The sequence below is a fragment of the Hakea prostrata genome, chromosome 4 (assembly GCF_041222555.1).
Source record: "Hakea prostrata isolate BN-2017 chromosome 4, UWA_Hpros_2, whole genome shotgun sequence".
Taxonomy (NCBI): domain Eukaryota; kingdom Viridiplantae; phylum Streptophyta; class Magnoliopsida; order Proteales; family Proteaceae; genus Hakea; species Hakea prostrata.
The window spans coordinates 12,899,880-12,927,314 of record NC_142603.1 but is presented as its reverse complement, the minus strand read 5'-3'; the positions used below and the strand labels follow the sequence as shown (position 1 = coordinate 12,927,314).

General features: G+C 35.7%; 2 protein-coding genes and 1 long non-coding RNA gene across 7 annotated transcripts; all 3 read right to left on the bottom strand.

Annotated features, from left to right (window-relative positions):
* Positions 1-361: 361 nt before the first annotated feature.
* On the bottom strand, positions 362-3,084 carry LOC149017985 (B3 domain-containing protein Os01g0234100-like). Its single transcript, XM_089154266.1, has 7 exons — positions 2,867-3,084; positions 2,661-2,768; positions 2,427-2,461; positions 2,130-2,292; positions 1,831-2,037; positions 1,470-1,560; positions 362-1,382 (listed from the first exon to the last, which is right to left on the bottom strand). Exons 1-7 carry the CDS (start codon positions 3,023-3,025, stop codon positions 700-702), a joined length of 1,446 nt encoding a protein of 481 aa, XP_089010392.1. The 5' UTR covers positions 3,026-3,084; the 3' UTR covers positions 362-699.
* Positions 3,085-6,198: 3,114 nt separating this feature from the next.
* On the bottom strand, positions 6,199-13,301 carry LOC149017984 (B3 domain-containing protein Os01g0234100-like). Of its 3 annotated transcripts, none has more exons than XM_089152308.1 (9): positions 13,115-13,301; positions 10,667-10,817; positions 10,362-10,568; positions 9,561-9,662; positions 9,327-9,358; positions 9,016-9,178; positions 8,720-8,926; positions 8,072-8,150; positions 6,201-7,582 (listed from the first exon to the last, which is right to left on the bottom strand). In XM_089152308.1, exons 2-9 carry the CDS (start codon positions 10,805-10,807, stop codon positions 6,864-6,866), a joined length of 1,650 nt encoding a protein of 549 aa, XP_089008434.1. In that variant the 5' UTR covers positions 10,808-10,817; positions 13,115-13,301; the 3' UTR covers positions 6,201-6,863. The 3 variants fall into 3 exon arrangements, with proteins under 3 accessions (XP_089008436.1, XP_089008434.1, XP_089008435.1); XM_089152309.1 differs by having other exon boundaries at positions 9,016-9,172; XM_089152310.1 differs by lacking the exon at positions 10,667-10,817 and having other exon boundaries at positions 6,199-7,582.
* Positions 13,302-22,884: 9,583 nt separating this feature from the next.
* Positions 22,885-27,400, bottom strand: LOC149017983 (uncharacterized). 3 transcript variants are annotated; one of them, XR_016172879.1, is made up of 5 exons: positions 26,541-27,400; positions 26,013-26,129; positions 25,758-25,916; positions 24,342-24,389; positions 22,885-23,390 (listed from the first exon to the last, which is right to left on the bottom strand). It is a non-coding gene; the product is annotated as an uncharacterized LOC149017983 (long non-coding RNA). The 3 variants fall into 3 exon arrangements; XR_016172880.1 differs by having other exon boundaries at positions 25,758-25,885; XR_016172878.1 differs by lacking the exons at positions 25,758-25,916; positions 26,013-26,129; positions 26,541-27,400 and adding exons at positions 24,496-24,547; positions 25,508-25,746.
* Between the last annotated feature and the right edge of the window lie 35 nt (positions 27,401-27,435).

The window sequence follows — 27,435 nt, the reverse complement described above, 5'->3', positions numbered from 1 at the left end:
CCAATCAGAGTGTTTGATGTTGCAGGCTTTACGTTGGGGAGACCAGCATTACACGATGCTAGATCAATCATAAACACCTTTAGTTTCTTATGTCCCATGGATCTTGTGTAGTGGCCTTCCATCAACCAAGTGCTTCCAACATGTCCCAAACTTAATAAGACCCTTCATTTCTATTCCAAGCTTCTGTGGCAAACCATAACCTGGGTTTCTGAATTTTGGCTTGCTTTGTTTTTGAATGTCATAAATGTACCCTAGGTCATTCAGAAGCTAAATAAAGGTTGTTAACAGAATACCCTCTAAATTAAGCTTATATTGTATCATTGCATGCTGACACTGTGGACATAGACAGATTCACCAGAAATTGAATTGCTGATCAACATATATTCCATAAAGAAACACATCTAGAATCATCCCTACCAAAAAAATATTACAGTGAACTATTCCATGATTTCATGTCACCTAAGTTAAGGGTTTTAAAAACTACCCTCAATTAAGCTTATCAATGCATCATTCATTACCTGATGATGCTCTGGACAGATTCACAAGAAATTACATTGCTGACCAACATATATTCCACAAAATACAGATCTAGAATCATACCCACCAAAAAATATTACAGTGAGTTATTCCATGACTTCATGTCAGCTAACTCAAAAAGTAAGTCACTTCATATGTCAGTAGTATTCACAAACTAGATCATCACCAAGGGGCCTGAACCTCTGATTGGAACTTTGTCTCATATATCTCAGCCTTCAACTTCAGCCTCTCAATTTTTTTGTCATAATTTGCATGAGCCACTTTTAACTCCATCAATTTCATTTCAAGATTTTTCATCTCCTCTTCCAGGGAAGCCCTTCTGATCCTAGCTTCATTATACATCTTTGTGTCCATTGCCTCTTCTGACTTGGTGAGGCTCAGAATTCGATGCAATCGAGCACGTAAAAATCCCACATTCATCCCCAGTTGCTCAAAGGCTTTCAAGCTTTTGTCCCAAGACTCAAGGTCTTTCAAAGAGGTAGTGGTAAGATTGCAAGCTCGCATTGCATCAGCCACATTGACAATTTCAGAAATTATCCCAGTAACTAACTTACAATTGATGCCTTCGAGAAGATGATCATGGAGGAAACCCTTCTGACTGCAACAAAGTTCATAGTACTTCAGTCGAACATGTTGCAGAAGCTCAGAATCTATGATCAAACCATTCACAATAATGGTAAAATTCTCAAAGATTTTCACGTCTCCAAATTCCAAAGCTGCTGATGCTAGTCTAATCCCATCAACAACATCTGAGCCAGCTTCTTCAGAGTCATTTTCAAATTGTTCTCCAGCTGCCGACCCAGTGTTAGAAACTGATTCTGGAGGAGAGTCCTTCCCATTATTCCCTTGAAGAAAAGATTAAATGTCAAAGAATTAAACAAAGTTCATTAGAACAACTCAACGAGAATATTCAAGAGAGTCTAGATAGTTACCACCAACAACTTGCACTGGAATCTGGTCCAGATTAAGTAGACTAAGTGCTCCATCAACTTCAGCCAAATTATTTGCCCTTATAATGTAGACCTGTATAAGAAGATTTATATCTATCAGAATGTAATGATTTGATAGATAGAATTATAAGCTAAATGTTGCAAATTCAAGAGCAGAGGAGCAAGTGTTCTCCCTTCCCCCAAGAGGACTGAACCCAAGGAGCTCACCATAACATCTGTTGTGAAACCATTTCTACATGGAAACCCAACAGCATGGTCAAGCTAAGCTGATGCAGTTTCCAGTTCCTACTTTAACATGAAAGTAAGCAGAAAAAAATAACTATTTAGGACAAACCCTCATCACCTTGAATTTGGTAGCTTCAGTAAGTTGGAAAACAACCGCATCTCCCTCAACCAAATTGTGCTCGATAGAGAATCCCCTCCATCCAGCACTAAGCCCTGACTTTTCAGCAAGGTATTTTGTTTCGTGCTCTTTCCCATGCTCATCTACTAAGGTAATGCAACAATCTTGTTTAGGTAAATTCAGCTTGCAGAATCCAGTAGGAAGTCCCTATAACAGAAACAAATGCTACCAAAATTAGACAAGCAAGATTCATCCTTATTCATTGAATTTATGCATTACAGAAGGTGTTTTGACCTCACCAGCCAAAAGCCGTGGGTAACATGAGACCGAAGCATAAGTTTCAGAAAACTTGGGATTCTAGGTCCTAGGTTTGATTGAACCTCCATAGCTCGCTCCATTACAGATGAGTACTGTTGGTGAGATGCTTGAAACCGATCGTTTGATGCCCTCTTTCGCTTACAGCTTCAAATAAATTAAAGGAGGCATGATTATTACATTCATATACAATAATTCAGGAAAACAACCAAGAAAGAACTGAAACTGGCAACAGACAAATAATACAACCAGAAGAATAATAGTGGTTGAGAAACACTCACTGGCTTCTATTACTCTCTGGTTCATCTGCAACTATCTGTTCAAATATCAAACATATTTACATCAACTTAATGCATTTTAGTTCTCAAAGGAGTAACTACAGAAGAAGAAGAAGAAGAAGAAGAAGAAGAGAGAGACTTTAATAGATTGGAAAAAAATGCTACAGAGCTGGACTACTACGGAGTATTCAGTACACCTGAGCCGTAAGGAAAACGAGAAAAAGAGAAAGGGCTGACCTGCAAATGGTCAAGAGAAGAAAGTGAAGCAGGCGGAGCAGAATATATATGCTTGACCCGTAACAGCTTTGCTTTTCTCCCACTGGGTTTCTTTCTTGTATAAAAATGCTAAAGAAAACAGGGAAGAACAAGCACATGAAATCGTAAAACAGAGACATTAACTGCTGCAGAACATGAAGAAAGATAATAAAGGGGAGATTTGGTACTTGAGAGGACTGGGACAGAGTGAGTTGATCTTCGTTGCTATCCTGGCTTTGGTAAATATCCAGAGATTCAGGCTCTCTTTTCTCATCCTCCACCGCCATTTTTGTTACAAAGAGAAGCTCAGAACCAGAAAACAGAGAGAGCAAGAGAAAAACACGCATTCACACGGAGCAAGACAACACAAATTACAGACCAACCAACGTCTCTCTAGGAATTTAAATCGTTACCCATTCAGTAGATGATGGGACTGGGTTTCATCATTTTGATTTGTATTTCAAAATTTTGTGGACGATACGTCGTCAGAAGAGACATTGGGACTGCTGACACAGAGAGTTTCATACTTTCATTACAAGAAAATATAAAATATTTCATCTTACCTTTTGAATCCTTAGAATACACTGCAACTCAATGCGATGATTTCTCCTGTGGCCAACCGAAGGTTCAGGGTAATTACTCCCTCTTTTCTAGCGTTTTTGGTAAAGGGTGCAGGGTAATTACTCCCTCTTTTCCTAGCGCTTACTGTGCATGGGAGCCTCCCTCTTACTCTTCTATTCTATTACATGTATGACTTTTGGTCAATTTTCATTCCTTGGTTCGGATAGAACTTTGTATTTTCATTCTTTTGTATTTTTGTCTTTTACTTTGATGTGTCTATATTTTCTTTCAAGTTCTTGAATGCAATATTTCAGCTTGGTACAAAAAAAAGAATTAAATGCGTAGCACTGAATTCCGAATGGTGACGATAAATTCTGGTGGTCAAGATTCACCTGTTTTGGTTTTTATTTTTTTTATAATTTTTAAATCTTGACAATAAGTAGCTCAGTGTTGTGCAAGCATGCAGCACTAAAGCTCTTCGCCTAGGAGAAGGGGTCAGCCACGATTTGAATGAATGATCAGGTCGAAATCTCCACCACCCGATTCTATGGTTTTTTATTTTTATTTTTAATATAGCCATACCTATCTCCAAAAAAAAAATGCAAAATGAGTGGTCGAGTTTTGGACCTAGACCACTCGGTTCGATCATGGCCATACACAACTTAGTGCTGCGCATTTAATACGCAACACCGAAGTTGAGCTCCTTCTCCTTTGTCATTGGAATACAATGTTGGATAATCGGAAGAAAAAAAAATATACACACGCATACATGAACTCATAAAAGATGGATACACGCCTAAGATGAACTTTCATGCTTACATTCATCCTTGGGACTAGGGCTTTGCTTCTGTTGACTAGAGATTTTCTACCCGTCAAGGTAAAGGTTTGTACTCTCTTCACATCTCTGTACCATGCATTAAGAGGGGGTTCACCTCAATTTCTAACAAGAGAAATAAGAGGTAAACTTCCTAGTGAGTCTTACACCTAATGTATGGTGAAGAAGTGTAAAAGGAATGCCAACCTTTATTTATCAAGATATAAATTCGGACAACCAGAAATAAGAGGGGAACCTCCCATTGGACCTCACTCTAATGTATGTTAAAGAAATGTAAGGAAATCACAGATCTTTACTCATCAAAGTAGAAAATCTGGATTCAGTTATCACCTCTTTTATTTGTACAAGCTACATTTAAAAAGAAAATTTTAATTTATTTAACTTGATATAAAACCAAAAAATATACTAGATAATATAAGCCTTCCCCTAACAGAAATGTGCATAGAACCAATTCATCTTCATTCTATCCACATGTAATTCAACACTCATTCTATCCTCGTGAACTTGGTTGTATAAATATATTCCATGTATATGCATTTGGAAATATAGAGTTTTATGGATAGAGAATTTTGAATAACTATGAGAGATTAGAGGAAACCAACTGGTAAATAAAATCATCTACAGTTTTTCTTTAGATGTGTCTTTGGTTATACTTATATCCATGCTGAAATTTTTGTTCATATGTTGGTTTTCTGCATGGGTTATTATCAGACTTTTTATATAATTTTAAGATAATTTACTCCTTAATAGTCTAGATTGTCTTTCTCCAGCATACGGTTTATTATACTTGAGCCTCTTATGATGCAAGAGCCATTAAAATTTGAAAAAAAAATTCATAATGTCTAGTTTGATATTAAAGAATAAAGATTCTTTGGGAACATTAGAATGTCAAAGTTAACGTATAAAGTTTCATTATGAGATATGAGAAGATAATGTGTGAAACTAGTTATTTTACATAGAACTCGGTTATTCATCTAATTGATTATCTTGTTCGCAGTATAATATCGATAGGCGAACAAACTTGATGCATGATTAGTAATTTTATTGAAAGAAATAAGAAGAGACAATTTTATAAGTGAAAGAGCAGAATAACTTTATTGAAAGAAATTGTTTGGACAAAGCAGCAAAAGTGATGGTCAAAGGGAAATATAGTCCAAGCGGGTTCCAGCTGAATAATGGTGCAGTCTCAAGGATTACTTGGAACATCAATGTGTCATTACTAACAATGAAGGTGGAGGTAGCATCCATTTCCGTACATTTTATAACATGCAGTTGCATGACCAATACAGTTAAATGAATTTATAACCATCTATTCTACTCGAAGGTTGTATGTCATTATTAACAAAAGTAATAATGGCTTACAAGACATAACTCAAACACACTCAGAAGATAAAAGAGTCAAGATTTTGAGTGAAAAGCAAGAAATCGAAAATATATAGCTACTGATTCATACCAGTTTTGTTGAAAAAAAAAAATTACTCTTTCAATTATATTTCTCATATTACAAGTTATTATCTGAAAAAAAAAAAAAAGAAGAGAAAGAAAGAAAGAAACAGAGAATCATTCAGTGTTAAAGTCTAAAATACTCATAAACCTAGTAGCACAACTGAAAGATACTTAATAAAATACTCAATTAGTATTGCAGTTATCAGTATGTTTGCAGAGTCTTAGCCCAAATGGAAACCACAAGCAAAACTTACCAATTGTTCCTCACAATTGCGAAGATTTGGTTTGAAACTTTAGAACTTTAGCAATTTTCCTTTTGTTTTCTACTCATTTTAATCTTTGATTTTCTTAAATTTTTTCACTACTGATTACTCTTTTGTATTTATTTTAGTAGAAAATCTACAAAATATTTACGTATCTCAAGTAAAAAATTAATAAAAATAAGAATACAAATTCAAAAGAGTAACTTAATTGGATAATTTATCAAGAAGGTAATAATAAGTGGAAAAGGGTTTTATCATATCCACGTCCGATTAGTAATTAGACGGATTTAAATACTCCTAAACAGATACAAATACTATTCGAAAGCAAATTTCGGTTATCTATTTACACTCAAAATAAAGTATCTCTTAATAAATTGCTCATGATTGGATTTATAAATGAATACCAGTTCAATAGATAATGTGGATACGAAGATACAGATTTGCATGGAGGAACATCCTTGATCCAGTTGTCAATATTCATTAAATCCAAGAGCCCTAATTGTAAGCTGATCAAACCCTCTTATGTTTTTTTCCTAGGATGAGAATATGGCACTGGCTGTAGAAGAAGACATTCTATAAGTGGAAGAGCACTGGAAGTTGAACTTGTAAAAGGAGATATAATTACAATTGGAGATGTTGATGCTTTTAAGTTTTAATGGCTGTAGTTGAAGATGAACAGTAGACATGTTTTTATGCCAATTGAATCTCTAGAGGAATTAACATTTCCTTTCTTATGGATAGATCTGAATGTTACTTTTGTTTTCCATTACTGTTTTTTCTGACTGGGTGATTTTTCTTGTTGTCCTTGTGTTTACTCTCTACTCTTAGATTGGTGGACTTAGATGTTTAGTAAGAGGATGCTCTAATACATTAGTGTAGGGAAGAGATTTCTCAAAGTTCCACATTTTCATGTTAGACATAATTTAATGGGTTTTAAAGAACAAACATTGCACCCAAATGTGTGTAGTCACAGTATAAGCACAAGGCATGCGCCTCTGTGAGTGTGTTCGAGAGAGCAAGAGAAAACATTCCATCCTACCATTAATTACAAGCTACTTTTGATAAGAGAAAATGCATCGGTTACCATGGAGCATTGACCACTGTTTTAAAATATCTATCAGCCTCCAACTTTGGAGTCTCAATTTCTTTGTCATAGCTTACAAGAGCTTCTTTTGATTCCATCAGCTTCAACTCAAGATTTCTTATATCTTCTACCAATCTTTCTCTTTTGAACATAGCTTCACTGTACACCTCCATTATCCCTTCTGTCTCAAAAGTGAGCCTCACAGCTTGATGCATTCGAGCACGTAAAAAGCCAACATTCATACCCAATTGCTCAAAAGCATTCAAGCTTCTGTCCCAAGATGCAACATCATTCTGAAAGGTAGCAAGTCTGCAATCTCGAATAGCATCAGCCACATTGACAAACCCAGAAATTATTCCGGCAATCAACTTACAGTCGATGCCTTGGAGGACAAGATGATCATGAAGGAAAGCCTTTTGACTACAGCAGAGTTCATAGTACTTCATTCGAACTTGCACAGAAAGTTCAGCATCTTTAATAAAACCATTAACTACATTGTTGAAATCCTCAAAGCTTTTCACATCTCTAAATTCCATAATTTCTATTGCCACTCTGATGCCTTCCATATCTTCAGAGTAAACTTCATCACTCTGATTTTCGACCTGGACTGGTGGTGATCTTGGGTTAGAAATTGATCCTGGAGGGAAAGCATCCTGATTTTTTTCTTGAAGTTCGTCAAAAAGCGGAGATTTTGAGGGCTTCGAATCTCTCTCATCTGCATAAGATAATCTTTTCTTTTCATCAACAATAGTAAACCCTCTTTTTTTCAGAGGCTATAGAATTTATAAGAGAAAAGTGGGCGGCGGAGTTCGCTGCCAAATATGAGCAAACCACAATTTGGAAGACAATTTAACTGAAACTCAACATCTTATCTGAAAGTTGAGGAATAACTGAAACACTAACTATAGAAAATAAAGCAACACTGTCATCTACAATGACCATAGAAGCCCAACCAAGAGAAGACATAGTATTTTGTAGAACACCCACCACAGCTTGACGATCTGAAGCATGATCAAAGAATGTAGATTAAGACTCTTAGCTAAATGAATCTAATCTCATTATTTATTTATTTATTTATAGGTCCTTCTCTATCTGTTTCTTGGCTTCCTAACATAATCTAAAAGCAAAAAAAAGATAATTACAACAGCTCGATCTAATTGAGTAGCCAGCAAATTCTAAGATATCAAGAGGCTAAACGAGTTACCCATAAGACTTTCCTTTGCAGGAGCACGAACTCCAGCAACTTCAGAATTTGACAAATCATTTCCCCTTACAATGTACACCTACATAAAAAAGCAAGAAGTATAAGAAATGGTATTTTCCCTAGCCAGAGTGAACTGAACAAAGTAGAAGATAAACAATTAAGCATAACAGTACATTACAAGGGAATGGGAGTCCTCTAGCCCAATATTCCACTCAACCAACATAAAAACTCCGAAAGATTTTCCTTTTTCTTGCTAAAATAGATATCCAGAACAGGATTATCATATTGTAATCTAGAGCAGTGTCAGGGGTTAGATCTGCTAGGTAAAAAGGCTGAAAGGTGATTTATTACTCCCACATCAATCAAGTCGATAGGCCTTTCGTACTGGTGAAATGGAACACATATTTTTAGCTTTGCAAAAAGATACATTGAGAGGCCACACTTTCAAAATATCCAGATTAGAGTTGGCTGCCCTGGTGAAATTTTTAGATTTAAGAACTCAAACTAATTAAGAATCTAGCGTAAACAAGAATTGTTAAAACCATTAGAAGTTTAAGTCTCTTGCACCAACATATAAAATAATACAGCTTGAAAATTACAAGACAAGTGTGCACTGCAAACTATGAGTGCTCTGAGTTAGCCCATCACCTTGAATCTAATAGCCTCGATAAGTTGGAACAACACTGAATCACCTATAGCCAACTTGTTTGCAATAGAGAAAACCTTCCATCCAGCACTCAGTGCTACATGTTTACTGAAGTACTTTGTTTTGTACTCTTTACCACTTTCGTCAATCAATGTAACCCTACAATTTTCTTTTGGTAAGTACAACTCGCAGAAAACACGAGGAAGTTTCTGTCAATAGAAAGGAGTGCATCCAGTTAGACAATAAGCAAGAATGATTTAGGTTCACGGAATTTTTATATATTCCAGATGGGGCTCACCAGCCAAGAAGAGTTACCAACATGAGACACACGCATGAATTTCACGAATGTAGCCAATTCTGGTGCTAATTTCATTTGAAGTTTCTTAGCTTTCTTCATTGAACCTGAGTTAGCTTTATCACATGCATGAAACTGATAGATAGTATTTGTCTTTTGCCTACAGCTTTAAAAAAATTGAAGGCATCAGGACTACTACTCATATTAAACAACTAATTTAGCATAAAAATGAAAAGAAATTAAAACCCCACAACTGTTAGTTTTTGCTACCCAAGAAATGTTAAAAGGTTTCTCAGAGACAAACATTCACACACCTTTTATTCTTCTGCACCTGACTAGGAAGTGCCTATTCAAAGTATCAAAAGGCACAGCCATGAAATTAATAATTTTCCTAGGAAAACTGAGATATAGAAAAGGAAACAGTGCTGCAAATTAAGTTGGAAAGTAGGATGATGCAATATCTCGTCAGGATCAGCCTATGGATGGGTAGGGGTGAAGTGCATAGATATTTTGTAAACAGAATTCTGTAGAATGGCACCAAAAAATACCTGTATGTATTCAGGAGGATAACTTGGAAGTGGAGTAGGTCTTTTTGGGGCCCTGTGCAGCTTGGAATTTATCTCCTTCCTTTCACTTCGCTTAAGAATACACTGAACGAAACAGGGAAGAAAAGAATACTTGAAAGTAGAGCATCCATATACTTAAAGAGAAGAGTTTTTTTTTTTTTTGGGGGGGGGGGGGGGGGGGGGGGACAAGAAGAAATATGCGAAGTATCAAGGAAAAATTCCGTGCTGTTGTAGCCGAAATTTATAGAAATAATCTATACTCTACTCAATCGTTTCTGATCTTTCTATGTTTTTCTCACATTCCTGCAGTTCTAGAGGTTCAAATTTCATTTCCATCTCCTAGATTCTTATTCTTCTTTTCCTAGACTGGGACATAAAAGATTAGCTTTTTCTTGCCAAGACAGAAATGCTACAGGATCATTACATTGAAATCTGTTACAATGCAAAGGCTAGACCTGCTAGGTAAGAAAACCAAAAAACGATTCATAAACCCTGCAAATCAGTCAAGTTGATAGCCAGTACCAGTAAAATGGAATTCACATTTTACTGATCAAAAAAATTAATATAATAAAAATCTTGGCCTGGCAAAGAGATACATTGAGAAATCAACTCTTCCATATTATCCTCCCTTCCTTTAAGGAAATCAAATTACGAATCGAATATAAGCATTGCCTTGTCAGAACCATCAAAAGCTCAAACCTTAGTCTAACATGGGTCAATACTTTCGAAGTTACATGACATGTATGAACTGCATAATATAATTGTTTTGGGACAATACATCACCTTGAATTTAGTAGCCTCGATAAGTTGGAACACCAACAAATCTCCTACAACCAATTTCTGTTGTCTAGAGAAGTTTCCCCATCCACTACTCAGTGAAAGCCTTCCAGCAAGGTACTTTGTTTTGTACTCTACACCACTTTCATCTACCAATGTAACCATACAATCTTCCTTTGGTAAGTTCAACTTGCAGAAATCAACAGGAAGTCTCTGTCAACAGAAAGTATTGTTTCAAGTCATACCAACAAGAATGATTTACTTTTGTGGACTTCTTGTATACTCTAGATATGAGTTTGCTAGGGGCTCACCAACAAAAAAGGTTCTCTGACATGTGAGTGTTGTATAAATTTAACAAAATTAGGGTTTTCTGATGCTAATTTCATTTGAAGTTCCATCATAGCTTCCTTCTCAGAAAATGAGTTAGCCTCATCATTAGTCATATCCACCATGCGCTTATGGCTTCAAATAAATTACAAATGTCAGACTAATTACGCTCACATATAATAATTGATTTAATGTAAACAATAAAATAAATTGAAACAACACTACTGCAAATTATACAACCAAAGAAATGTAAAAATGCCTCAGAAACACATGATCACAGATCTTTTATTCCTCTCCACCTGATCAGTAAATACCTGTCACAAGTATGAAGATGTATAGACATTGAATTAATAATATTTACGGGTAGAACTTAACATAGGAAAAGGCAGACCTGAAATGAATATGACAAGAAGGATGGATTTGTTACTTGAGAATAGCTAGCCTGATGTCTTTTGATCTAATTCCATTTATGGAAACACACTCTAATTGTTCCCAAGAATTGCAAAGCTGCTAGTGGGGACTCTAACCATAATTTTGATTACATTTCATATAGAAATAAAATATTATAAAACTTTCCAACAATTTGATAATTACTAAGTAGAATGTCTAAGTCTGAATAGAAATTCCAGAAGTCTTCAAATTAACAATCCTACAACAGACTTGACATCCCAAGGGCTCTGAAACAAGATGATAATATGACTGTTTTACTACTAATCGTATTCTTTAGAGTCACCTTCAGTTTGGGGGCTGTCCCTTCTCAACTGGAATCAGTACTGAGGAGGATTCAAATAGTTTCTGCAGAGAGAATAATGTCCTAAGGTGCTCTTTCATGGGTTCTTTGGAACCTAAACAAACTCAGCATAGGCCCACAGAAGCTACTTGGTATAGTCTCTCTTTCAACATGACATCACCCATTGCAAGTTAAGGGATAACAAAGAGAGAAAAGTTTAAAAGATAAAACAACAGAGAGACAAGCTATTAAAAATCAAATAAAGGTTATGGGGACCTCAACAAATAGGATGAGGGAAGGAGCACCATAATGTATCAATTTATTATGCTTATCAGTCTCATCATTAGAAAGTAACCTCCTATTCATTTTTGTGCTTGATTCCGACAACCTGATCTTCATATGAGATGGTGCAAAAGGCCGTCAATTTTGGTTGTTTATCAACCTCCAATTAGTTCTATTAACTTCTTGGTTGAATACCATGCTTTAGGAAGAGCTTTATCTGAGAACATCTTTATGGGCTTCTCTACTCTTCGTGTATCAATTTATTATGTTAATCAATCTCATAATTTGAAAGTAACCTGCTATCCATTTTTGTGCTTGATTCCTACAACCTGACCTTCATATGAAATGGTGCAAAAAGCTGTCAATTTTGGGTTGTTTATCAACCTCCAATTAGTTCCATTAACTTCTTCGCTGAATACATATGCTTAGGAAGAGGTTTATCTGAGAACATCTTTATGGGATTCTCTACTCTTCATATTTCTAATTACAATGTACCAAGTGAAGCCATTTCTCTGTCAAAATCTAGTCTTGGAAAAGATCAGTCCTTGTGAAAATAGCATTATCAAGTATTTTAGATATGGCCACACTCAAGGTTGCTGACGGTGCTTTATTATATATCAATGCTGATGGCAGCTGTCCTTGATTTCTAGATGGGACATTCATTCAAATTGAATGTTGGTCGAAGATAGGCACATGTCAATGGATCCAACTTTCCCTGTGACATCTTTTAGGACATGATACTCATCCCCTCCAGAAGCCATAGAGTCAGGGAATGGGAATGGCTTGGTCTGTGACTTTGTAACATTTTTTCTAATAAAAGATGAATTAAATATGGTCTGTCTAAATGTATAAATTTGGAGGCTCTCTCTTATTGTTCATAGTAGAGACCTCACGATGAGAAAAATAGTAAGAATTGATTCAAGTATCTTCACATTATTGTCACTATAGGAAAAGAAACGACTCATCTAGAAGCCCAGGAAACCTTCCAGGTCAACACCCTAAACAATATTCCTGAATTTTCCAAGTTGACTTCGAAGCAAAACTTTACTGGGTTCTCTACCAAGAAGCCAGGGCCAGGTAAAGAGGTCAACAAGAATTAGAAGACCTCTAAATTACCCTTTGTCATATCTCATCGTCTACTGCAATCCTTCAACAAAACCCATAAATGGATTCTGTGTTTTTCGCGACATATGATAGAACGTTGTTTTTTCAAGTGATATCATGCCTTTCTTTCTCATAAAGCTGCTCGAATTCCAGTTTCTTATAATGGGAAATCCATTTAAGTAGTGAATATTAACAGATATGTACTTATAGCATGCTTCAGACAGTCATCACTCCAAAAATTTGATGAACAAACGTACTTAAAGAGATTGTAAGTAACAAAGGGGAAAAAGAAAGAAAGAGAAAAAGCTTGATGTACCTTCGAGCGTGTGAGAATCGACTAACAGAGGGTTCCGGCGGAGTTACACCAGATGGTCACACAGCCTTCTCCTCTATCACTCTTCTAGTCTTCACAGCTGGTTAAATTAGATGAACCCTGAAAGTTCATGTTATTTTGTTATTTTTTCATTCTCAGATTGCAGTTATACACCGTAGCAGTGTGACTTAAAAGGCAAGAGCGCCTTTAATTGTTTCTTTAAATGAATTGTTAAAAATGAATTGAAGAGTCTAGACCCTTTTCTGACATAGTAAAGAATTTTAGTCCACCTTCAACGCTTATCCAATCTAAAAACAAAATTATCTTTAAAATTAGAGGTGTAAGTTTGACTCTTACGGTCCTAAGCATGCCCAACGCACTAATAAGGCTTAGACTCAAGATTTTGACGCTGAAGGTAGTTAGGACCAAGGGTGGGCCTAGGATTACTCTTTGGCCTGTCAGACTTGTCGCGACTAGTCTCTGGATTTTTTACCCGACCCTAAACCTGATTCTAGCCTTAATGCTTGATCTCAATGACTTAAGAATAAGGACAAGGATAAGGTCAATCAAAGCAAGGGTAAGTATAAGGTCAATTAGGGTCAAAGACAGAGCCAATCAGAATCAGAGATAGGGCCAAATATAGGGCCAATCAGAACTAGAGCTAGGGATATTTTCAATTAGGGATGTAGATATGGCCAATCAGGGTCAGGGAATTAATATTCCCTCCCCACAACAAAACCTTTCAATATGTATAGAAAAAACATTAGGACCACACACAGTACTATGATATGAACATTATCAACTTTGCATTTTGCTTTGCTAAAGTCAATTGATCCATCTCAACGGCATCTGGTAGGATCTAATCTAATTCTGCAAAAATTTTCATATTCATATTCATACTCTTAAAAGTAAAATGCTTAACATTAGACATCTGGAACAACATAAAGGAAAATTACAAATGTCATTAAACGATTAAAAGTATTACTAATAATTAGGGGCAAGTTTGGCTCTAGCGGGCCCTGACCGCCCCCGAGCCTTGAGTAGAATTTGGGCTCAATTAACCTTGAGGGCGAGTTAGGGCCAAAATATTTTGGCTCTGACTAAAGCCAAAGGTAGGTCTAAGATTACGCTTTGGCTTGCCCCTAGGCTTACAGGGCCAGTCCCAACCCGTCCCTTATTTTTTGTCCTAACCTTGACCACGATTTTAGGCTTGATTCTAATATTGATTTTGACCCTAATTCTAGCCTTGATTCTAATCTTGATTTTGGCCCTGATTCTAGCCTTAATTCTAATATTGATTTTAGTCCTGATTCTAGCCTTGATCTTGACCTTAGTTTTAGCCTTGATCTTGACCCTAGTTTTAGCCTTGATTTTTGCCTTAAATTTGTCCTTGATTTTGGCCTTGATCCTGACCCTGAATTTGGCCATAATCCTAATCTAACTCTTAATGCTAATGCTGTCCTCAATCTTGACCATGATCGTGTCCTTGATTCTTACTGTGGTCTTCATATTAACTTTGATTTTGACCTTGAGTCATTTTGATCATATTAGACTATGAGTTCACTTTTTATATTGTTTTTTACAGTAATTTTTATTTTGACCCTTAAGGTTCCACCTAATTCATTTTTAGTTTCCAAAAATATTAACATCTTTCATTTGCCTACAATGTGGTATCTCATAAAAAATTATCAAGGACAAATAATAGTTTGTAACTAAAATACCATTTTTTCTTTTTTTACTACAAAAAATATATTTTTTTAGAAAACTAAATTATCGATGACTTACCTATTAATAAGGTTTTAAATAGGGATTTTTTTTTTTTTTTTTGAATAAGGGTATTAATTTATCGAAAATTGTGAATGAAAATATACTTTGTCAAGGATAAGGCAAAGAACCAGACAAATCAGGGCCAAGATTAGGGATAAGACCAATCAAGACTAGGGATAGGGCCAATCAAAGTCAAGGACAAGGCCAATCAAGGTTAGGGCTAGGACAACCCATCTTGACCCAGTCGGATCAAAGACAATCAGGATAAGAATGGACTTGGCTTGACCTGTCGGACTTAGGTCAGAATAATAATGATTGACCCTGAATTAGGGTCAAAGTGAAAAAGACCTTTTCAAACGCATGCATGGGACAGAAGAACTATCATGTGAAAGGAACTGAGATCTACTCTTCTTGTCCGTTCTATTTTATTTGATAGGTTTGCCATTTTACTAATTGTTTGTTTATTTTCTTTCTACCGCTGATTCGTACTCAAATATCTCTAACCTTGTATGTTTCTTCGCGTTGTTTGAGTCAGATGTGAGCTTTTCTTAGTCCTAACCATTTTTTGATCCATGATCGCAACCTAAAATTAATCTATCGATAGACCCATTCTGTTTTTTACGTCGTTCTCGTTTTCTGTTTTCTCAAATTTTTTGATTCTAAGATCTATTTCAATTTTTGGATGTTGGTTTCAAGCATCCGGATAAAAAAAATTTCTTCAGAAAAATCGGATCTTAGAAATTTTTTGTTTTCTTTAAAAATATCCGATCTTGAAATTTTTTGTTTCAAGAAAACCCGATCTTAGGCACTGTATTTGATTACCGATGCACTTCTTCTTATTTTCTTTTGATCTGGCTAACGTCCCTTTTATCTCCTTTCTACTCGCGAAATACTTCTCAAGTTTCTAAACTATTGTGTTGTAGAGTCTTCAAATCAGCTCCAGGTGTTAAGATAAGCCTATTTGATAGGCTATAGGATATCATTTCCCATTCGCCCATTGACTCAACAAAAAACCCCGAACCCAAAGAAAGCAACTTAGGATTAAATCATGGAAACCTTAACACTCCCTCAGCCTTCTTTCTATTCCTTTTTGTGGTAAGACCCTAGCCACTCCAAAGAGGGCAAGGGGAAGCTGATCAAATATTTGAAGGAAAGGGGAGAATTTCTGAATCAATGATTTGCACACGTGTTAAGGAAACCTTGTTCAAGAGAAAAACAAAATAATCTTTCAGAAAATTAGCAAATTGCAACCTTAGACACAAGGACTGCTGTGGCCGTAGCAAAGGTAGTAGCTAGCATCTGATTTATGACAATGATGAAAGGCAAAATGTACATACTAGTTGGTATTATCAGTGATGATAACCAGGTCAGCTGCAACTTAATGAGCAAGAGTGGAAACATGTAAGAGAAATGAGTCTCCTTGCAAGTTCAGTTACTCCCAAGAGTGATGCAAAACCTCATATGGTCGCTGCTCCAATGGCCTGAATTGGCAATAAACCAACTTGAATCTAGATTAGATTGTCTAGTCTGATACAAACTCCTGGAAAACCCGTATCACAAACTATTTCTGGTTTTGTGTCGCATATAAGCTTGAATCGTTAGCTCTCTTCCAGGAAAGTCTGAAACACTTCCAGCAGGGTCTTTTGCTTCTCCTGTACCAAACAACTCTATGCATCGTTGCCTGATAAGGAGCCAATTTGAAGAGGGAGAGAACACAAGTATGACCTGAAGTAATATCAAGCTAGAAGTAATCCAGTGGTTCACTAGAATGAAGTTCAAAGTAAAGGAAGATGAACATCTTTATGCCAAACCTCAGGACATGCAACTTGATCAAATCTTAGTCCAGAAGGTGGAACCCATCATTGTAAGTATAGTGAGTTCTCTGGAAGCTAGGTCATTAAGATGCAAATACCCAACATGCAAGTGATATTGTGCCATGGAGTAGAAGAATAATGAAGGAACTCCAAAGAATTGGCATTTATAGATTACCCCAAACAGGGCAACTCACAGCCCAATGTCACCAACATGGGCTCCCTTTAGCTTGGAACCCAAGATGAGAGGATGGGTTCCTGTACTACCTCATATTTATTATGCTACTTGTTCTGCCATGCTGGTAAGTTCATAGTAGTGCTAAATGGCAGAAAATTTTCTGCACACATCATACCTTCCTCTATCCTATACACCAGAGAATGTTTTTGTAAGGCCTTTAATCTTCTGTCTAATTTTCCAAATGATACTTTCTTGTTGTGTGTAGGAAGCTTTAATGCCCAAAATAATTGGCTAGGATGCTGCTGGGGGTTGTCACGCATGGCAACTTTATGCTAGGGCATCTCTCTAAAGATCAATCAAAATTGGTCATTCGGATCTCTTAGAAGGGTTTACTTATGCACATCAGCATGGTATTCACAAAACTAGAATCTGGACTTATTTTGACAGCGTCCCACAATTTCTCTTGTATCCGAAATATCCTTGGCCGCTTGAGGTAGCAGAATAATTGCTATTCTTAGCCAAAATCACTACAGCAGTTACCTTTGAACTGTTCAAGAATGAGGATACCAAAAATTGGCTTCCCACATTAGCCACTCAATCTACATATAATACACACTCCAAGGAGGAGGAGAAAGATAGGCGATAGATCCTAACAAAAATAACCAAACGGTTATTAATGCCTTCATATTACACCAACAAAAAAAAAAAAGATTCCTAAATGCTCGGAATGTTATATTCTCCCAAAGTCAAAGTGAAGTCCAAATCTGGGTTCTCTCATCCGAAGCCCACCAAACTGCAGGAGAAGAAAAAAATAAAATAAAACAGACGGATATAAAGGATATTATGGAACATCGAGTTTCGTACCCCAGTCGTCGACATTGTGGACATTTTGATTGGCCTCGCCAGAGGCTAAACAAGTATCAACCTGATAACCAATACATCTATCTGAGACCGGTTAACCAACTACCCACCCCACAATCCCTTGGACTGCTGCCAAAAAAGTAAAGGGATCAACTGAAGAAAATCTCACCTCAAAAGAGAAGGTGCTGAAAGCCTTCTTCCACCACTCGGGCATGAAAGACTCCAGCATTTTGGACACCCGTTCTTGTAGGAGAATAGATATACCGGAATCCTTATCTAACTTCACATGGATATCTCTCTGCAACAAAAAATTTACATGTTGCCATCAATAATGCTACACAAGATGTTAACTAAGTATCTTGGGTGAGTGGTATCTACAACCACAACTTGATGCCCAAGCTCGTGACAAGTAATTGTATTGAATTTTTAATGCCATAGCTCTCTTAGCTCCCGTCTGCATGGTTGACAGCAACATAAGATAATGGAACCAAATTCACAACAAAATTGACAACAAAATTCTTAAAGAGTTTATTTGGTTACCATATGAATATGAAATAACTCCCAAAAATAACTGAAACTTATTGGGCCATTACTGTCAAATTGTCCAACCATAATCTGCACGGAGGACGAAGCATTTAAGCTAAAAATATAATTGTTTCAAATTAAGTTATATTCTTTTCATTTAAAAATATAATTGTTGTTGCTTACATGGACGTAACTTGCTCTAACAAGATCTCCAGAAATTGTTGCAAACTATACCCCGTAAACACGTCCCTGTAGAAGATGAAAAAAATTACAACTATAAGTATTCGAAAATTAAAAAGAATTAAATGATACCATTAGATAGCCCACACTTTATAGGGTGATATTACAAATTCAAATATATGAATCAAGTAGGTGATTCTCTCTACAGAAATATAGAAGGATGATTGTAGAAGCTGAAATCTGTAAGAAAAGATTTAGGTCGCATACAAAACAATATGCGAACAAAAAAATTTTTGGGTCTTTAAATTTCTGATGCGGAACAGCAGGAAAGAAGGGGGACAGATATGAAAAGTTAAAGCTTACAGAAACTCCATAATAGAAAAACATCATCCACTTACTTTGTGTTTTGGAGTTTCATGCTTTTGTTTTTTAACTCTTCATCTCTTTATTGTTGTAGGGTTCAGCAGTTAAATAAGACATTACAAATTGTCAATCAATCGAAAAAGGCTTATCGCAGTTACAGAGTTATTGTGCCTTCCCTCGTTGATAGTGAGACAAGGCCTTATCATGAGTTTGAGAAGAAAACGACCGTAACTATTAATAGCTCTGATACTAATGCCACTGGTTCCATGATCATAACTAGCTCTGATACTAATGTAAATTGAAATCATTAAAAAATGAAGAGACTTATTTTTGCTTTTCTTGAAGCCCTAGAAAGACATATGGATTGGTAAAACATCTTCCACTTACTATGTGTTGTGGAATTTTATGCATCTATTTTTAATTCTTCATTTATTTATTATTGTAGGGTTCAGCAGTTAAAGAAGACATTACAAATTGTTAATCAACAAAAAAATGCTTCTCGCAGTTACAGAACTATTATGCCTCCACATGTTGATAGTGAGACACGTTATCATGAATTTGAGGAAGAAAGCGATCGTAACTATTAGTAACTCTGATACCAATGCCACAGGTCTCAGGATCATAACTAGCTCTGATACCAATGTAAATTGAAATCATTAAGAAATGAAGATATTTATTTTTGCTTTTATTGAAGCCCTAAAAACATGGAACGAAAGTTCGTAAATATCGCCCGGTTCGCTACCCGGCGAACTGGAGAAATATCGCCGAGATTTTCACCCCCCATATAGAAAATTTCGCCTATTATTTTTGGATATTTTTATTCAATAATTTTGGTGAATTTGACGCCTATCCTAATCTAATGCAAATATGTGGTAAATTTGACTTATTTCCTAAAAATTATTCTATTTAAATTCTCCTACCTAGCCACATTTAATATGTTACCTTTTGAGGCCTACATCATTCAGACATAATTGGAATGATTATCCATTCACTTTGAAGATTTTATTACAAGATTCATTAATAATTTAAATTGTTTCCATAAATTATTTCATGTATACATTCTTCCCTAATCACATTTGGCATGTTGACTTTTGGTAATTTTTGCCTACGAGTTTCAGAGGTATTTTTGGTCATTTTGAACCCAAATTTGATGCCTATCTTAATTTGATGCAAATATGTGGTAAATTTAAATTATTTTTTATAAATATTTCCATTTAATCTCCTGCCTAACCACATTTAACGTGTTACCTTCTAAGGCCTAAATCATTCGAATATAGTTGGAATGATTAACCGACGATTTTATTACAAAATCCCTTCATAATTTAAATTGTTTCCATAAATTATTTCATGTATCTACTCTTCCCTAACCACATTTGGCATATTGACTTTTGAGGACTAGATTACTTGAATATAGTTGGTAAGATTTCTCATTAATCTTGAAGATTTTGCTATAAAATGTCTTCCTATTTATAAATTATTCTATGTAGATTGTCCTCCTAATTACATTTAGCACATTAAATTTTGAGTCTTGAATCGTTGGGATAGAATTGCGAGAGAAATCGCCTAAAAAGTGCAAGAAATAACATAAAATCACAAATAAAAAATAAAAAATAAAATTTTTCGAAATATCGCGAGATTTCTCCGAGAAATCGGCGATATCTGCAATATATCGTTTCGCCCCTGGTTTCGTTTCGGCAGCGGGCAAACGAAATATAGTTCCATGCCTAGGAAGGCATATGGATTGGTAAAACATCTTCCACTTACTTTGTGTTGCGAAGTTTTATGCATTTATTTTTAATTCATTTATTTATTATTGTAGCGTTCAGTAGTTAAAGAAGACATTACAAATCGTTAATCAACTAAAAAATGTTCATCGCAGTTACAGAACTATTGTGCCTCACTATGTGCCTCCCCATGTTGATAGTGAGGCACGGTCTTATCATGAGTTTGAGAAAAAAAACGATCATAACTATTAGTAGCTCGATACCAATGCCACCAGGTCCCAGGATCATAACTAGCTATGATACAAATGTAAATTGAAATCATTAAAAAATGAGAAGACTTATTTTTACTTTTGCTAAAACCCTAGGAAGGCACATGGATCGGTAAAACATCCTCAATTTACTTTGTGTTGCGAAATTTGATGCTTTTGTTTTTAACTCTTCATTTCTTTATTGTTATAAGATTCAACAGTTAAAAGAAGACATTATAAATTGTCAATCAACTGAAAAAGGCTCATCGCAGTTACAGAGCTATTGTGTCTCCCCACGTTGATAGTGAGGCACAACATTATCATGAGTTTGAAGAAAAAAACGATCATAACTATTGGTAGCTCTGATACCAATAAGGGAGTTCACATGACAATAAACTCAAAAGTTGAATCACAATATGAAAATTTGGAACTTGTTTTAGAATGAATTCTGCACTCACACAATAAAAACTCTACATTTCATCTGCTCCTTGAAAAGATTCATATATAACGTACAAATTTCACAAAAGAGAAGCTAATCACTGCTCAATCCAAAGCGGGACCCCACTTAACTTTCAAATCAAATGTTGATGTTACCATTGGTGCTCCTTGTTTTATGTGCGTAAACAATAATTTTGTTCCAGGGTTATTACCAGAGAAATATAAATGTTATTATAAGATTTGGTTGTTGTTGGGCGGGAAAAAAAAGAATTTTGGTGCTCCCCACCTTCATTACAAAGGATTCCTTTGAAAATGACAGAAAAAAAGAATAGGGGCAAGAGTGTGGTTTTGCATCAGTGTAAGACCACATAGAACAGAGATGAAATCTAGAGCACTTGATGGACGTGCAAATATTGCTATTACCAGTGTCTTCAAATATTAATAAAAAAATAAGAAGTCATGGCCTTTTCCTTAGCGCAGAAAGGGCTGGGCTTGAACTATATATTATAATCTAAGCTCATTTATGCTATGACTTTAATTTATGGTCAATGATTATTGTTCTGATCCTAATTATAAAATGCCAAGTCAAACCCATTCTCACTTTGATTGTATTTGGTTGGACCAGGTTGGGATGGGTTGGTCCTCGCCCTGTCCTTAACCTTGACCTTGTCTCTAACCTTATCTTTAGCCCTGATTGGCTTTGGTCCAGGCACAAACGTTATTCCTAGCCCTGATCATGCGCTACTTCCCCAATCTCCACTTATCTCCTTCTCTTCTTTCTTCTTTTCTTCTTCTTCTTTCTTTCTTTCTTCTTTTTTTTTTTTCACTTGATGATCCTATGTAGCCGCATAGAGTGGATCACTTTACAAAAATAGCAATTAGGTAACCTACCCAAAAAAGAAGTAAGAATTAGGTAATTTAAAAAAATTATAATCAGTTAAGTATTAATCTTCTTTAAAAATGTTAGATATAGTAAAGTTTTCTGTTAAATTAGTATACCAAGAAAACATTACAAAAAATAAAAAATATGAGACAACCAAATACCAAAAGCAAGTTGATTTCGAGAACTGGATTCATGAATAGAGCATTCATCTAGCTTGAACCTTAATCTCTTGAGGAACATTAGAGGAAAGAGTAAGTGATGGAGAAAAATCAACAGATCGTACCAAATTTCTCCTCTTTTTTTTCCTCCGGTTTTTGGGGGTGGGGGATCTCAAATGTCCCTTGTTCTCCTGTCTTATTTTGTTCTTCTTTCTCCTATCTCCTTTTAAAAAAATTTGACATTTACTATGAGAGGGCTAATCTGTAATTTTACGCCTCCAGCGCCATATTCTTATGGGTCGAGCTACAGTACTTATATTTTAATTTGAGATGGACTTACAAGGGTTTGAGGCTTTTTTCTTCGCTCCCGTGACTGCAATTTGGGATTTTCACTTTTTTTTTTTTTTCTTCTTTACTTATTTCATATATCTTGGCATATAATGTCTTTAATCTATGGATCTTTAGAGTTTCGTGATCGGGTGACAAGGTCTACCTTCAGTTTTAGCTATTATATAGGTTCTATATATGCCAAACATTTCTTTGATTAGTACATTAGCTCTCTTTTGAGCTTAAGAGATTTTGGCCATTAGGGCCGAACTTCTAATTCCTTTGTGTTCTTATATATTTCTTTGTTACATTTGTAATCACCATTACAGATAAATTAGAATGTAGTAGTCGAAATGAGTAGTGACAAGACATCAGCCAATCTTCTGCACATTTAGGTATCAAAACTCGGAATTCTCAATTGGGTTTTTTCTCTCCATGTTCAACAACCAAACCTTATGATATCCTTTAAACCATAAGCCCTAATATTATTTTAGCATAAAATGCAGAAGAACCTACAGATTAAACCATCAAGAGATCCTGTCATGTTCCGAAACTTATGTTATTCATGCATGACAGCATGATTAATTGAAGCTGACTAATATTTAGGAAGGGAAACGTGACCGATCAGAGATACATTTCTCCTTCATTGAAGCATAAAATTCATCGAAAAGATCACTGCCGCTACTATTTGATTCAATTGAGAAGGCACCAAATCTGAAATATCAACAGGTGAGTTGAATTACCAATAAGAATTTCCTCAAGATTTCCAACATCTTGAGAACATTTATGCAACCCCTTTTTTCCTATAACGTAAACCTGCATAACAAGTAACTAGTATCAAAACCAATACAATTTTGGAGAATTAAGTGCAAGATGTCCTAAACTTTTAAGCATAGCAATAGAACTGCATAAAAGGATGGAAAATCCATTGTATTCATCATATTGTCATTTGCAAAGAAGCCCTTGGGGTAACATCTGCTACATTAGAAAGCCTCAAGGTGATTCATAAAAAAAATCCCAGATGTTTGTCAAGTTGATAGGGGATAACATTGACACGGACACATTCTAGCCTTTAAAAGCAAAAGGGTTTACATCCTTTACATAGACTTCTGCAAGAGATTAGAATCTTTAAAATTATTAACTTCCCAGCAACTCTAGGACTCCTAACTTGACTCCCATCAGGAGTAAAAGAAACTTATAAAGTAGCTTAAATCTAATTTAAACAGTAGAAAGCATACTTTCTTAGAACAACTTTCCTAACCAAACAACTTATCACAATAGGGTCTACTGATTAATTACAAATGCCAAAATAATAGAAGATTTTATAATCCTCCCCTGAAGGCCTATTTTGGCCCATTACAATAATCCCAAAAACTCTTTGGTTACTGATCTAGTTCGGCAATAGCATCAAGTAATTAGTGATCTGCGGAGCTAAAAATCAACCAAGAATAAGAGAGCAATTTATCAAATCACTTATTACTGGTTTCTAGAAATGATCCCCATAACTGATTCAACATATATCAAACCCAATTTGACAACAGACCAAGACTTCAAACCACGATAATTTTCTTGATACATAAGACATAAGACACTCAACCTATAAGAAAAACTATTCAAGAAAGTCCTTGTCTGGGGAGTGATTTCAAACAGAAAATGGCAACACAAAATTTGGTTGAAGCAGTAGCAAGATGCAGATATTAAGAAAGCTAACATATATAATTTATCATATGAACACAAGGAAAGTAAGACATCAAAAGCAAGTCTCACCCCGAAACTGAGACTAGCCATGTTGACATTAGTACTGTCACCAGAACGCTGCAAAAAAAAAAAATGTAAGCTATAACATCTTGTTTAAAAAATTACTACAAACCAAAGAGACCAAATAGATCCATATATATCAAATTTCATTAGTCTCATCTACCTCGTGCCGTAGATCCATTGTCAGGTAGTCATTCAGTCTATTCAGTCTACGCCTCCACAGTGGCGGACCCAGGATGCAATAGTGGGGGGGCGAAGAATGAAAGCCAGTAACCTTCCTATTTGGGGTCCCACCGCTAAATTATTTTATTAAATTAAAGAATAGACCCATATATATTTTGTGGGGCCCACACATATTTGAAAAAATGATAAATTATTGATAATGATTTTTTTTTCGACAAAATATAGGTAAAATTAAAGCAACAATATAAAAAAAATATACACATGACTTCAACCCTAAAAAGTTAAATGCAAACCAAAATTTTCATTGGTAGGAGATGTAAACCAAAAATTTTTTGTAGGTAAGAGATGCAAATCAATGGTAGTTAGTTACCTACTAACTATAGACATTTTATTCACAATACAAAATCAAATAACAAAAATTGCAGAAGAAATAAAGAAACATAGAATATAAAATCAAATTAAAAAGAATAACATAAGAAAAGAGAAAAAAAAAACAATGAATAAATTGAGAAAGAGAAAGAGACTTAATTGTGGAGTAGATTTTTTTCCAAATTTTCTTAAGCCACGCTTATAGAAGGGGAAGAGAATAAATAGGAAAAAAAGAGGATAGAGGAGAGGAGATAAGAGAATAAATAGGGATGAAGAGTTAGTTTTTAATTAGAAATAATATTTTGATTTTTGAATACCTAATAAGATTTTTTTTTTAAAAAAAATTTCCTTTAACCCACGTTTATAGAAACATAAGAGAATAAATAGGAATAAAAGACGAGAGAGAAGAGAGGGGAGAATAAATAGGGATTGATGGATTATTTTTTTTTTTATTAGGAATGACATTTATACCCATCATTTTACATTTAAAAATTGTTCACAATATTGGGGGGGGGCCAAATAGTGACATTTCACATGTAGGAAGAGAAAAAACCGAAAAAATTAAAGGAATTAGGAGAATATGGATAAAATTTAAAAAAATCTGGGGGGGGCCATGGCTGCGCCTCCATGATACAAAGCTTTTACCAGTGTACCCTATGATTAGTTAGTTTAACTAGTTAGGCTTTTCTATATGAATATTGATTTACTTTTACTTTTCAAGCTCAGCAAATGTATATGAAATTGGGACCTTGAAATGAGCCTTTGAACTAAATACCTTCACCCACATCTGATCAACTGAATGATGTAAAATATAAGAAAAGTGAAAGGATCGGTAATCTATCTGAGTTGTGCAAGTTTTCTAGAAAGCCTTACCGAATTTGCCGAGTCTACCCACTCCAAGGAAGTTGATTAATAAACCCAAAAACAGGTCCGGGACTAATTGAAACTTGAAAGAACGTGAATCAGCTTCATGAATGATCCCATCCATCTTCGGCTTAGATCTTCAAATAAATTACAATCATCAGGATTCCCCTATAGACACATATAGCATTAATTAAACCTAGTAAAATTATGCAAAAACTCAGCAGGGATGTGTGAAATGGATCACAGACAGAGTTAGCTACTCACCTGCATATCTTCAGGAGAATAACAGGTGGTCATCTCCTGATCGAAGGCAGCTTTAACATTCTCTTCCTTGTTTCAACGGCATGAAAGGAGTTTCAGATTTAACCCACTCCCTTGTATCTAAAAGAAAGAAACTAGACTATAAGTTCAAAGAACTTTGCTAACAGAGACATACAGCTGGTGAAAAGGCAAAGAAGCAAAATGAGGGTTCGTTTTGGTAGGTTAGAGAGGAAGAGCTAGAAGCACACACGACGTCTCTGTAGTAAAAGGGTTTCAACTTTCAAGTTCTGTTCTTCCGAAAAGAGCGGCAAAATAGACATCTAACTGGGCCAACCGAAAAGAAATCTTACACATTAAGGCCTCAGGTTGGGAAATTACCTTAGTAAACATATAATGAGTTTAGGAGGCGAATGATTTCGAAACAACACATTTCAATGATCAAAAATCTAAAGAAAATCCGCAATAACCTCTAAACGCAGGACTAATACAAGCAGCAACTACCTAGAATATGCATAAGAAAGTGGAAAATACCTCGAATCAGAAGCAACTGAACGAAGATGAAGAAGTGTGTTGCAGACACACGGTTTCGGTTGAAGAGAGATCGGTTGCAGAGACAGGGCTTCGCTTGCACCGAGAGGGTTCGGCTTCTGGCAGAGAAATCGGTTGCAGAAATGCTTCCAAACAGAGAGATCGGTTGCAGAGAGCTTGCCTCGACCTTTTACGCTTGCTTAGGGCTCACAGACGAGAAACACGACAGAGACTAGAAAGACAAGAGAGAGTTGACAGAGACGAAAGAAATCAGAGTCGAGAGAGTTGAGACCTGAGAGAGAAGTTTGCAGCTTTTAATTAGGGATGTATCACTTCAGCTGTGCATTATGCTTTCCCACCAAACAGACCTCCTCCACACCAAGCAAACTTTGCATTGTTGAAACTAAATCTAACCGCAGTACACAATTTGCAGATCCATCATTTGTTTCCAGACTTTGCTAACAGATGAGTGGATAATATGTTGAATAACTCGTGTTTAATATGTAGAGGTACATCACAGAGGAATCCAAAAATTCTTTGAGCTTCACCATTAGATAGATCTGATCGAGACCTGAAAATAAAGTTACAGTGAAATCGATCTCAAACCTCACTCTTCCCTAAACCCTAAAGACTTCCAACAGAAACCGTTTCGAGGAGAAAACTTATCTTCAGTGAACTCGAGCTCAAAACTCATTTCCCTAAACCCTCAAGAATTCCAAGAGAAACCATTCTGAGGAGAAAACATCACCTCACTCGAGCTCAAACCTCACTCATCCCTAAACCCTCAAGAATTCGTGATAGAAAGCTAAACAGGAGACTTGTTTTTCTGACGGAGAAAACTTTGAAGTCTTGACTAAAGGGGAGTATGGACTGTATGGTCCTGAGGCACCGTAATTAA